Raw genomic sequence first — 13,641 nt, 5'->3', positions numbered from 1 at the left:
CGGTTTGTGCCACCGCGTGGCCGAACCTGGTACTGCAAAATCCATCTCCGGCTCGGCTCTCCTGGGAATCCCATTCCAGCCGGGAATCCCATTCCAGCCGGGAATCCCCCCGCGTTCTCAGGGGATACAGCCCACTTGCCAGCAGGAAAAAAAAAAAAAGAATTATACGGTGACCGCTCGATCTCCACGACAAAGATGTTGTAAAGCAATATCAGAAGTGTTCAGCTGGTGAGCTAAGAACGGCTCTCACTTGGTTTAAGCCTCGCATCAGCTGGGAGAAACTGCACTTCTGACTGGCAGGTGGTGTGTCTCAGATAGTTCTTTTACATGTAAACTTTGCAGAATTACTGAACTCATCTGCTACAGTTTGAAGGAAGTTTTATAACTAGGCCTCAGTTTAGGTATTCAAACAAAACAAAGCACGCAGGTACAAGTAAGAAGCAAAAATCCTACATCCAGAATCAAAAGACAAAAATTGCAGATTTTGTGTTAGTTACAACCCACCTTTTAATTTCCAAATGCAACAAACTTCTGTGGCTTGACCTCTTTCCCTAAATACTTGCCCTGCAAACCCACCACAAGACTCAGAAATTTTCACAATTTTGGGGTTTTTTTTAATGATGTAATCAATTGAAAAAGTCTGACACGCTGCTCCCCACCAGTACTATTTCTGAAAGCCACCAAGTTGGGAAAAGGTCATCACTGGGTTTGTGCAGTGAAAAGCTTATACAGCAGGAGCAATGGGAATTGTAATAATCACTACTGGGCAATCAGACTGCAGTACTCTTACCTGCAAACTCTTACCTGAAAAAGAAGTTCAACACAAACAAGGACCATTTATTAACCACTTGATTTGCTGTCTTTGGCTTAACACTTTGTACAGAAGACTTAAATAGTTGCATCATGAAAGATCCTGATGCTTCCAGAGTATCATCAGTGGCTTTGTCTCCAACAATCATAGGAGGAAGGACACTGGGTAAGGTTTCCTTAGATGTTATTGATCACCACAACTTTAGGAGCTCCTTGCTTATGACCATTTACTTTGCAGTTAGTTTTTGGTTTAGTTGCCCTTTTCAGTCTTTGTTCATAAAATCTCTACATGGAAACAGGCAACTGCAAGTAACCTGCCATTGCCTCCTAGTAACCTGGAACTGTATTGGTAACATTCAATTTTGAATGCTTGCACTAAAGATTAAAAACCATGATTTCAGAGATTGTGGATCAAACATTAAAATTTCTGTTAATGTTACTACAAAATATGACATTTTGTTTATAATATTATTGAGGAAATTTGTCTCAATTTTTTTTCCTTCAAGAAAGTAGAAATATGGGAACCTGATTCTTTTAATCACAGTATTCCAGGCTCACAGCAAAACAGACAAACACTTTACCATTCAAAATAAAAATAAAAATCAAGCAGCCTATTCCTATACTGAACTAGTGCCCTAATATGAACAATGGCCTGTTTCAGTGGTGCAGCTTGTGGAACACTGGAATTTGGGGGAAGTGTCATTTACTCACTGAACATTCTGTTCACTCTGTGAACTAGAAGATAATTACCCACACAACCCAATTAAAACTGTTTGCCTTGTACACTCAAATCTGTAACCCAAGGTTTAGGTTGTGCTAGAGCATAAATAATATGTTTTATGTGTCAACATTCCTATGATTATTGAATAACTAGATAAATAAGGACACTGTGGTTTGGGCTCATCAGTAAGTCCCACTAAGTCTGTTATCCAAAAAAGCTCCTGGCTGGGACAAGCACAGTCATTCATGTTCTCCCAACACAAGTTCTCAGCTCAAAGTGTCTCCAACCTTGGCCACTGGCAGAGATGACCAAGAACTCCTTCACAGGATGCTCATACAGCAGCTTGTACTCAAAAATAGATCCTTAAAGGCAAACTTTTCAGCTCAGCCCAAAAGTCAACACATACACACAAAGCCAGCCTGTAAATTAACACAGCCTGGTGAAAACAGACTGATCAAAGGTGCAGGTTTATTGTCTCAGTTACCTGTAGGATATTGCCATCACTCCTGGCTTAAGAGGGCCAACCAGCTTGCCAAAACTCAGGTGAGGGAGCGACCAGTACCTCCAGTCCAGAGCAGGAAAAAAATTGGCTTCAAACTGTGCAAACTGTTTCAGGAAGGTGAGGGTAGAAGTTTATCTCAGCACAGGTCTCTCCACTGGTTTAGATTGACTGTATGAGCAACACAACAAACCAATTTCTACAGGGAAAAGACAAAGTTTGTTGCCTTGTAACTCGACTCCAGCCCTCCCGGCACACTGATTTCCAGGGCTGCAGAGAAGTGTCCCCCAGCATCTCTAAAAAAAAAAAAGAAAGATTCTGTGCTGGAATCCTGAGATCCAAGGGCACCCCTGGTGTTCCTAAGGAGGACTTTAACTCTCCTTCATTTCAAGGTTCAGTAACCAGCACATTTCCTCTGCCAGTTTCCTGAATTGATGCCTTTGCCTTAACTGTTTTGCACGTTCTCTAGTTCTCCGACTACTCTTCTGATACAACCCCCTGGGCTTGAGAACTCCCAGCTTTGTATCACATGGAATATGCTGAGTTGGAAAAGACCCACAAGGATCATCGAGTCCAACCCTTAGCCCTGCCCAGGACCATCCCCAACAGTCACAGAACCAGGAACAGTAAATGGCCCAGCACCACTTCCAGCTTCTGAGTTCCAGCTGAGCACGGTCTGTCCTGACAAGTTCCCTAAAACCAATCTGAAAGCAGAGGTTTTATTGTGAAAAAGCTTACCCGGTGTAGGAATACAAAAACTCCTACAATTAACTGACTCAACAGTCAGGCAATCAAGTGCAACACAGCAGGTATCCCAAGGATTTCCACTCATCACTCAGTCCTGCCACTGGTAGAGCTCCAACAGGCTCATGTGACTGCATAGTAGAGGTTCTCAGAACACGAGTTTTATTTTCCTCGTTACTTAACAGGTAAAATTTTGAATTGCCTAAACCCAAGTGAAAACTTCCTTAGAAGGGTGATAGTTAAGGAACTTCAACTGAGGAATCTGCACGTGCATTTAAGGCTACATGCATTATTTATAATCAACAATTACCAGGGACTAAACATAAAAATGCTGCAAGTGGGCTTAACTCCACTCCCAAGTTGCAAGTTGAAAAGACTCCTTTACAGCAGGATGAGCATTCCTGCCTACATCAGACCCGAATTTTTCTGGACTTGAAAGTAGCCCTGAAGATTAAAGCTCCCAGCAGTTGTACCAGATTTTAACAGCTATTTCACCTTTCCAGTTGTTCCGCAGGAATTCATGCTAAGGGCAGTCCCTGTGTTAAGCAGGTGAGCTGTAAAGATAACACCACATACACACTATGAAACAATAAAAATGTAACTTCAGTGCTGCTGGTTTTTCTTCTTAAAGCATATCAATGCTGAGGCACTACTGAAGTTTTCTATTTTGTGTTTTTAAGCAGTACATTTCCAGAAGTGAGACAGCTTGAAGACAAAAAAAGCTACCACACCTAGTAAAGCAGCAGCAGCCAAGCCAGCAGGATTAACCAAGATATGCACAGGTAATTAGTAAGACTACAGGCAAGAACCTACAACATGAAGTTAAAGCAGGATGATGCAGCAGTTCAGCAAAACATTGAATCTTTGTCCCTTTACAAACACCACGTGTACAACATTCCTCATTTTCATCAACAATGAGGTTCAGGTCCTAAACACACACAACTCAGCTTCTGACTGACTAGCTAAAAAAAAAACAAAAAAACCAAAAAACAAAGAACAAGTCCAAACCCACAGAACTCCACCTTGAACTAACTTAAAAAGATTCCTTTCCAGCAGTGTTGCACAAGTAATAACTGCAGTCCACACTTTTTGCTACCAGGTTGCAAAAATTAAATATTCAAGTAAGAGTTATGTACACAAACATGCAAGTTAAAAGGAATAAATGAAATGCTCCACTTTATTAAGAAACCAAAAATACAAAACTGAAGAGTTCAAGGCTTCATGTACTCAAACACTACTGAAAAAATGGTAACTTAGTTTTGTTTACTAGCAGTACTAATATTGACCAAGATTCATGTCTACAAGGTAGTGTTAAAAGTTGACATTTTCCACCATTTGTGCTGTAATAAGCCAGTTTCAAATTAAGAACTTGGTGCAGTTACAGTAAAGTCTAGATATTTAAATCAACATGGCTTTAGTTAATACAGTTTTGTAGGCAAGAGCTTTTCAGCTCAAACCATGTTTTCTAGTTAGTGAATTTTAAGATGCTTAGAGTTTGTTTAGCCAGCTATAGCTCTACTGAATGATGTTCCATGCAAAAACACAGCTTAAGTCACCTAAGAGACCCGGACGCCATTTGCTTCTGGCTGCCAAAAATACAGAGCTCTGAAGGTAGCTTGTAGAACATAGTAACAGTGAGAGTTGAGACTGTATCTAATTGTAGCACATTCAAGCTGAACCACACACTTTGCTCTCCAGACACCCTGCAGACCACGAACATTCCCATTTGCTGGGAATGCTGATCCAGTCACACCAGACAAGTGCTCACTGCTTTAGTTTTGCCTGGCAGTTAGTTCAGCTTTCCTCAGATGCTTCAGTTATATGCATCAAGAAATAAAGGAAAGGTTAACTGTTAGCTCTGATTTAGCAAGAGGAGCATAATACAAGAAGCAGGAAGGAAAACAGAGACTGAGAAATGCAGTAGACAACCAAGTATTAGCCTCAACTGAAGAACAGAAGACACTTTGAAAGAGTTTTCCTAACAATGCATGAAAGTTCACTTGCTTAGAGATACTTGAAATACAACTTTATTATCTAAACAAAAAAGAATGGGAATGACAGAAACAGGATTTTCCACTTAACACTCTGATGTGACTGCAGCAGTCTTATATTTGAAACTCAAAAGGGGAAGTAATTGCAGTCCATAAAACAGCTAAATATGCAGGTCCAAAATATGAAGTTTGTTTTGGTTTTTTTTTTCATTTTTGTTTTTTTGTTTTTGTTTTGTTTTTTTTTTTTAAACTGCCACATTCACTCCGAAGCCCATTCATCTCTTTCAGCATCCCAAAGATTAAGCACATGTTCTGCTCAGCTAGATAATAAAGTGGCAAACACGCTGCACCACTGACATCACAGGACAGTTGCCTATAAAACTAGACTTCTGACGCTGGGCTCCAGCTTCATCCCTCACAGGTCATCATCTTCATCTGGCAGTGCAGTGGTCTGAGCAATCTGGAACAAAGAGAAGTTACACTTAAGAACTATTCTTCAATTCTTTGCCCCAGGAGTCTGAACACCAGTTATCAGGCAGCAGTTCTACCTCTGTGCCCTTTCTCACTGACCTGTAAGTCTTGCTCATACTGTGCTGCCAGTGCTGGGTCCATGACAACTTCAGGTGGTGCGAGCGCAGGCATGGCCACAAACTCCAAGTTAGGATCTCCAATTAGCTTTCTAGCAAGCCACAGGAAAGGCTTCTCAAAGTTGTAGTTACTCTTAGCTGAAATGTCATAATACTGAAAAAAGGACATATTATACATTATTAAGAAACCCCTCTGACTAATATTTAGGCCATACCAAGATTAACACACATAGTCAACTCTACTTTTACCTTACTTTTTTTGACTGCATGACTTCTGTTTGCACTTCCATAAACAGTATGATCTAAGTGTCTAGAAACAGTTTCAGGCAGAAACTGGTAACTAAAGGCATTGCATCTTTTAAAAGATGGAACCTTCAGGAGGCAACAGTGCCTCTATCTTTTTCCTGTGACTTGATCTACTTCAGTCTCCCTTCTGTCATCAGATGAGATTCTGAGCAGTGAAAGCCAATTGCACACAAGCTCTTTAAGAACATCACAGCTCCTGCTCAAGGCCAGTGATGATCATCTTTAACACCATCATTTCCCCTTTTCCTGAGGTTTGGTTCAAACAGCCAAGAGATGTGAAGCTGCCTGTAGTGACAAAGGCAGAGCACTCGATTACTCTCTAGAACCCAACTGCACTCAACAGACCCAACCAATGTGGTTCCTACAAACTCATACCAACTTACCTGGAGATTCTTCTTCCTATGGAAGACAATGGATTTTGCCTTGACTTTTCTGTCCTTAATATCCACTTTGTTGCCACACAACACTATAGGGATATTTTCACATACTCGTACCAGATCTCTGTGCCAATTAGGTACATTCTTGTAAGTAACTCTTGATGTTACATCAAACATTATGATGGCACACTGAGCTGCAAGAGAACAACAGGCCAGTTACATCAGGAGAGATCACCTGCTTACCCAATGGGACAGAGGTACCCTCAGAGATCCCACACTAGGGTTAAGCATCTGCATTATCTTTTCCCTCTCGGTGTCACAGTTCTGACAGCCCCTGTTCTATGAATGAGTTCAATGCACAAGCCCACAGAACTTGGGCCGTGACCACGTCACCTCCCACCCCAGCTGGTTTTACCAACTCAGTCCCACTTCTGAGGTACGTGGTGTTGCATCATAAAATACATAAGATGACAGAACTTGGATTTACACAAGAAATTAGTCAACACCTATTTCACTAATCTCAGACAACCTAATGAGGCTTTGAAGTAGTTTGAGAGCTTGTGGTCCACACCTCAGGATGCCCTTGCCCAGAGCATTTCTCGAAGAACATGGGGGCTTGATTTCATTCTGATACTTTAAAAGGAAAAGCAATGTCAAACTCAAATAATACCTTGTAAAATTTTAAAGGTATGCAGGTGAAGTACACATAGAGTAAGGAATGCTATCATACTTGTTTAGAAAAGCAAGTAAATTCTGGCATGATGTTCAGCTTCCTCACTGTATCTAAAATCTTAGAGTTTCTGTGTTCCAAGTCTTTTCCTTAGCACAGTACAGCAGTACACATATAAATCTGTACTAAATGAAGTTTCAACTTCAACACTTTCACCTCTTAACCACCACACTTCACCAGCAGTATCTAGTCATTAAAGGTGCACTTTCATTAACACCAAAGCCCACAACAGCACACTGGAACACAATCTTGGCGTGTTCCCACATTCACTCAAGTTGCCTTTAGAAACAAAAATTATCCTAGTTACACCAAGAGTGTGAAGACTGCTAACCCAGCCCCTCACTGCAAGCCACACTGACAGCTTCCAGACTGGTTCACATGAACAGAATGAAGGAGTGAACTGTAAGAGGGAGAGAATACTCCCACACAAACACACATCTTACCTTGAATGTAATAGCCATCACGCAGGCCACCAAACTTCTCCTGCCCAGCTGTGTCCCATACATTAAATTTAATAGGGCCTCTGTTAGTATGGAACACCAGGGGATGAACTTCAACACCCAGAGTTGCTACAGAAATAACAAAAAGCAGAACACTCAGCAAGTCATGGGCTGCACTTCCATTTGTGACAAAGCAGATCTCAAACGTTTCCTCAGACATACCTACATACTTCTTTTCAAATTCACCAGTCAAATGACGTTTTACAAACGTTGTTTTACCAGTGCCACCATCACCAACCAGGACAAGCTGTTGGTAGATAAAGGAAATAAGTCAGAGCAATACACTTTGAGACATTTATCAGTCATTTTAGCACAAATGCTAATTATTACTACAAGGGCCTCAGTACTACACGATCATAAAAAACAAAAGGCTGAATTTCCCATGAAGCAAATCCACGAACTGGGAACCAATTTGTTAAGCCCATCATGCTGCAACTCTAGTCAGTCTTACTTAGTCCCTGTAGGTGAAAACTACAATGCACTGTTTCCACTAAACTACTAAAAGTGACTGAATGATATTTGGAACTTTCAACTTGAATGTGACCAGATTTAGAGAGGAAACAATTTAAACACCTACTGGAAAACCCCATTGTTACCTTATAATTAAAAAGAAAAATAATAAAAAACCACAACAACCCACCAACATCTGCACTATTAACAACTGGAATACTCCAGCCAAGCATCGCAGGAAATACAAGTAACAACCTTCATGAAGCTGTCTTCAGAACTTCAGGTTGTTAAGATAACAAAAAAATCCAACCCACCAGCCACAAAAAACATCAGAAGACGCTCTTCTGGAGCATTTTAAGTTTTCTTCCCTGAACAATTAGTATAGAATAGAAAGCAGACTGTACTCATTCACCTCAAGCGCTTTTTGTAGTGAACCCTGCTTCTGAAATTTAAAAATCATTGTACAGGCAAAGATTCATTAACATTTATTACACTAAACTACAAAGCCATCAGACTGACACAGCGCAACAGACTCTTTTTGTACAAGCTGAATGCAGTACTACAATGCTACAACGCACCATTAAGGGAAGACCAGCCCTTCAAAACCAAACCTACCGTCCACGTCGGCACTGGAGAGTCGCTCGTTCCACTCCGCTCCTGAAGGCGAAAGAAAGAACCCAACCCGCCAACCACCCCCTTACCTTAAACTGCACTTGGGGCTCTCCTTGGGCGGCCATGCTGGGTCTGCAGGGGAAATGGCAGCGCGTGAGCTCACCGCGGGCCCGGCCGGAAGGGGCCGTTTCCAGCTCCCAAACCGCCTCCCCGACCCGCGCGCTCCGCGTGCTCCGGGCGGCCCGGGCGGAAGCGCCTCCAGCCGCGTGCGACGGACCGCGGCAGGCAATGGGCGGCGCGGCTCCCGCCCGCCCCGGGCGCCCGCGGCTCTCGGGCCCACGAGGCAGAGGCCGAGCCGGGCCTCCGAACGGGCGGTGGGCCGAGCCGGCCCCGGCCCCGCTCCGCCGGGATCCTCCCACCCCGTATACCGGCATCCCGTCCCCTCAGCGGATCTGCCACTCGATCGCGGGAGTCCTGCGGAGGTCACGCTCCCCGCCGGGGGCTCGCCTCCCTCCCTCCGCCCGCACCGGGCGCGCTCCCCGCCATGAGCCACCATGACTGAGCAGCGCCGCCTCCCCCCACTCGCGCTTCGAGGCCCGCGGGAACCCGACTCGCCCCTCCCCCACAACCGCCCGCCCTTTTACCCGGACGAGCCGCGCCCTGTCCTGCGGTGGAAAAAGCCGCCGCACGCCCGCGAGCGCCGCAGTACGCTCCTCAGGGTGCAGCCTCCTGCACCCGGCCATCCCCGCGCGGGCTAACGGCGGCGCCACCCTCCGCTCCCACCGGCGGCGGTCGGCTCTGGGCGGCGCGCTCGCCCCTGTGCCCGCGGCGAGCGGGGCCCGGCAGTCCGGGGCCGGTACCTTCCGAGCGTCTCCCCGTCCGTCGCTCCGTGCCGGACAGCGGAAAATGCGAAGCGCCGTTCAAACCCGGACGCGGGGCCGCGCGTCACGTGGCTTGCGCGGCAGCGCGGAGAGGGAGGGAGGAGAAGGCCGCGCGCCAGATGATGGAGCGAGGGGGGATTGGAACGGCGGAGTCACCGTCTGAGAGCATCCAGCCCCACCGGCCGCCCCGCACCGCCGCTGGAACCCCTAAAACACTAAACCACGTCACCCAGCGCCGCATCCACCAACACCTCCAGGGAGGGGCGACCCCACCAGCTGTCTGGGCAGCCCAATGTCTGACTACCAGTTCCAACGTCTGACTAACCAAACAGTATTTTTTCTAATTTTTTTCTAATTTCTGGGTTTGATTTTTTTTTTCCAATATATAATTGAATTTTTTCTAATATTAAATCCGAATGTCTCCTCTCTCAACCTGAGGCCATTTCCTCTTGTCCTCTTACTGTGCTTGATCTGGAAACCTTCCCACTGCTACTGAGTGAAGCTGTGATGAGAGAGCACAACTTTTTAAAGAATCCAGCAAGCCCATGGTCCATATTCCAGCAGGTTTCCTGAGGTTCTCCTCTGTAAAACCAAACACACCGTACTTGGCATCAAGTACGACAGGGAACACAGGGCACAGCAATGTGTCAGGAGGGAGGCGGAAAAGGGAACAGTAGAAGAGATGGACACCTCACTACAACCTCCTTTCACAAGTTGTAGAGAGTGATAAAGTCCCCCCTGAGCTTCCTCCAGATTAAACAAACCCAGCTACCTCAGCTGTTCATCACAAAACATGTTTTCTAGACCTTCCACAAGCCTCGCTGCCCTTTGCTGGACATGCTCCAGCACCTCAGCGTCCTTCTTAAGGTGAGGGGCCCAAAACTGGACACAGCACTTGAAGTGCATCTCCAGAGGTCCTTCCCCATCCTCCAGAGGGATGCAGCCCGTGGGACACATGGAATGGTTTCTTGGCAGCTCCTCCCTGGACAGCAGGGCAGCCTCTGGCTGTGAGGGCACCCCTGGCATCCCGGGGAGGTTTGAGGCTGAGCTGCTCAGGGAACCCAGACGCCTCCCTATTTAATCATCAAAATCACACCAGGAGGTGTTTCACTCAGCTGGTGATGCTCTCTCTGCAGACAAAGTTAAAATATGACATGTAGTTACTTAAAAGAACTACTAAACTGCCTCCAGCGTGGTTTAATAAAGTGGTTTTTAACAGCGGGAGAGTTTAATTGAAGAACTTTCAGGTAAAAAGGGCTGTGGTCAAACAATGCACCTTGTGACCATTATTTTCCATTCTTCATATAAACTGATATGCTTTCACTAGAGAGGGCACAAATGAAAGCAAAAGTTGTTTTGCAAGCCCTGGATTTAGAATAGTTCTCTAAGCTCTCAAAACTCTCTTCAAACTTCAGTGGAACAAAGTTGTTTGAAAACTGACTTTCAAAGAACATCGTAGTTTTGCATATGTCTATAAATACCAAGTTCATGGGTTCACACTGATTTTTAAGGTCTCTGATTTTTTTAATCCAGTGTACTGAAATTACTTTTATGTGGCCTGCATAACATTTGTTGGTGCCCCCCCTAATATAGAATATTTTTTTTTACGGATCTCTGAATGGAATTAACATAGAAAATATTTCATGACAGGTGATATATACAAACATAGCTTATTTCTTGTTATTTGTCTACAGACATAGACACAAAATACAAACAAAGTTTTACAAGAGTGGCTGAACTGTGCTGTAACTTTTGCTTTATTTGATAGTGTAATGCCTAGCCAAGTGTTGCATAAGATTTTCTTGGAAAAATCACTAGCATGTTGAATTTGCCTTCCCTTTTTGGGATGAGTTGGGTTTGTGTGGTTTTTAGCATTTTTGCTGAGCGCCTCTAGGTGTCAGGATTATTTTTTCAGAATATGTAACTCATCTTAAATTTCTCTCAGCACAATGCTTTCCTTATAAAACCCTTGTGAATTCCACCTCTCTTCCTGACAAATAGGCATGTGTTCATAAATAGGAGCCCATAGAGCCACATTAGTGGAGTTTGGCAGATTTAAAGAATACAAACACAGAGGGGGAAAAAAGCAATCTGTAACTGAGTATAGAACATTCACTGTACTTCAGAATTTTCTCAATATTGTTACAAATTTATTAGTGAACTACTTTTTCCCTGCAAACTATCTAATACCTTAATTTGGAATAATTAAAAAGTTCCCCATTCGAGCTCCTGGCAAATACTTATTTTGTTGTTACAAAGGTACATTACTATGTGGAATTTAGTTTTTATCATGTTTTATCATCACATATAAGTAAGTGTTCATTTCCAGGCACTCATCAGCAGTTAGATCACTATCTAAAAGCTTAGAGCCCATGAGATCAGGAGGTAATCAGCAGAATAATTACTCTTAAAAGGTCTTTACATGTCCTATATCTTGACTCAGGTCAACTGTGAACAAACTCAGCAACTGTGACACAAGTAAACATACAAAGTAAAAAGCAGCAGGTACCAAGTGTTTGAAGGTGCAGATGGGGAATGGTACAAGAGATGGTACTGGGGATAAACAGTCACAGAGCTGAACAGCATATTTGAAGAAAACTGCTGCATTAGCAGGAAAGAAAACAATTTTTGAACTGTAAATGAAGGAAACAACATACGAAAAGGAGCATAATTGTACTTCCCAGTTAAAGCAGTGATTGCGGAAATGCCCCTGGAATCCAAGCTCCGGCAGGAACAGAGGTTCCACACACTTGGGGTTCAAGGCAACACAGGAAATTGCTCTAAGGAAATAAGCCATTTTCAGTATAGATAGGTAAAATGGGTCACACAGCAGCAAGATTCAATCAAAATATGTATTCAAAAGACAAGCTTTAGTCATTTTTTTACCAAGTAAAATATGTTTGACTCTGGGTTTCATTAAGAAACTACACTCTCAGAAAATAAGCATTTACTAGGGCAATGATGAAAGACATATGGAGATCTAATTTTTTTTCAGAAAGCAAAATTTCAGCATTTTACTGTCATTTAAACAGCTTGCATTGCTAATTTGGTATCTTTAAATTCCTTATCCAGCACTGGAATGAAATGCTTTAAATACATGAGGAAAATTATGCATGGATTATGCTCAGTTTCCAAAAGTAACATTTTTAGAATTTGTTGAATGTGTAGTCTAGAAGATAAAGTCTATATATCACAGAATCTCAGAATGGGTCAGGTTGGAAGGGACCAATGTGTCAACTGGTTCAACCTCTCTGCTCAAGCAGGGTCATCCCAGAGCACGTGGCACAGGTCTGTGTCCACACAGTTCTGGAATATCTTCAGTGGGGGAGACTCCACAGCCTCTCTGGGCCATCTGTTCAGTGTGTGGTCACTGCATAGTAAATAAGTTCTTCCTCAAATTCAGATGGAATTTCCTGTGCATCAGTTTGTGCCCATTGTCTCTTGTCCCACTGCTGGGCACCCCCAAGCAGAGCCTGGTCCATCCTCTGCCCCCTCCCTGCAGACACTGACAGACATGGGTGAGGTCCCCTCTCAGTGTCTCCTCTCAAGGCTGAACAGCCCCAGCTCCCTCAGCCTTTCCTTGTCACAGAGATGCTCCAGTCCCTTCATCCCCTCTGTAGCCTCCTCTGGGGGGGCACCCATGGCACCGTTCAGACCCCTGAGCTCTCCCACATCGAGGATTCATCTCTCCTCGTACACATCCACGGAATCACGAACAGTTTGAGTTGGAAGGGTCCTCAGGGGCAGGTGACATCGCAACGTGTCCAGCTGGGGTTTGAGCATCACCAGAGCAGGAGACTCCTCGCCCTCCCTGGGCAGCCTGTTGCAGTGCTCTGCCACATCTCTGCGGCAATCACAGAATCAACCAGGTCGGAAAAGACCTCTGAGATCACAGAGTCCAACCTTTGAGCCAACACCACCTTGTCAACTGGACCACGGCACTGAGTGCCACATCCAGTCTCTTCTTAAACACCTCCAGGGACCAGGGACGGTGACTCCACCCTGGTCAGCCCATTCCAATGTCTGATCACTATCTCTTTGAAGAACTTCTTCCAGCCTAAACCTCTCCTCACACAGACTGTGCCCTCTTGTCCTACTGCTGGTTCCCTGGGAGCAGAGCCGGACCCCCACCTGGCTCCCCCCTCCTGTCAGGGAGTTGTAGAGAGCGAGGAGGTCTCCCCCGAGCCTCCTCCTCTCCAGGCTGAGCCCCCCCAGCTCCCTCAGGCCAGCCTCTCCTCAACAGCACCTGCGCTCCAGTCCCCTCACAGCCTCGTCGCCCTTCTCTGGCACGCTCCAGCCCTCAACATCCTCCCTGAACTGAGGCCCCAGAACTGGACACGAAGGGGCAGGGCTCAACCCGCACCTCCGCCCGTGCCCGGTGTCCGCGTGCCCGCTCCCCGCCGCGCCCGCCCGCGCCAGGCGGTGCCCGGAGA

The 13,641-nt window shown here is 44.9% G+C and overlaps 1 protein-coding gene across 1 annotated transcript; it reads right to left on the bottom strand.

Moving 5' to 3' along the window:
- Positions 1-4,778: 4,778 nt before the first annotated feature.
- Positions 4,779-8,536, bottom strand: RAN (RAN, member RAS oncogene family). Its single transcript, XM_008920726.2, has 6 exons — positions 8,417-8,536; positions 7,428-7,512; positions 7,209-7,334; positions 6,042-6,229; positions 5,336-5,506; positions 4,779-5,225 (listed from the first exon to the last, which is right to left on the bottom strand). The coding sequence occupies exons 1-6, from the start codon at positions 8,450-8,452 to the stop codon at positions 5,181-5,183; spliced, it is 651 nt and encodes a 216-aa protein (XP_008918974.1). The 5' UTR covers positions 8,453-8,536; the 3' UTR covers positions 4,779-5,180.
- Positions 8,537-13,641: the final 5,105 nt, after the last annotated feature.

The sequence above is a fragment of the Manacus vitellinus genome, unplaced genomic scaffold, assembly GCF_001715985.3.
Source record: "Manacus vitellinus isolate BGI_N305 unplaced genomic scaffold, ASM171598v3 scaffold_31_pilon, whole genome shotgun sequence".
Classification (NCBI taxonomy): domain Eukaryota; kingdom Metazoa; phylum Chordata; class Aves; order Passeriformes; family Pipridae; genus Manacus; species Manacus vitellinus.
This window is presented reverse-complemented; position numbering and strand designations above follow the sequence as displayed.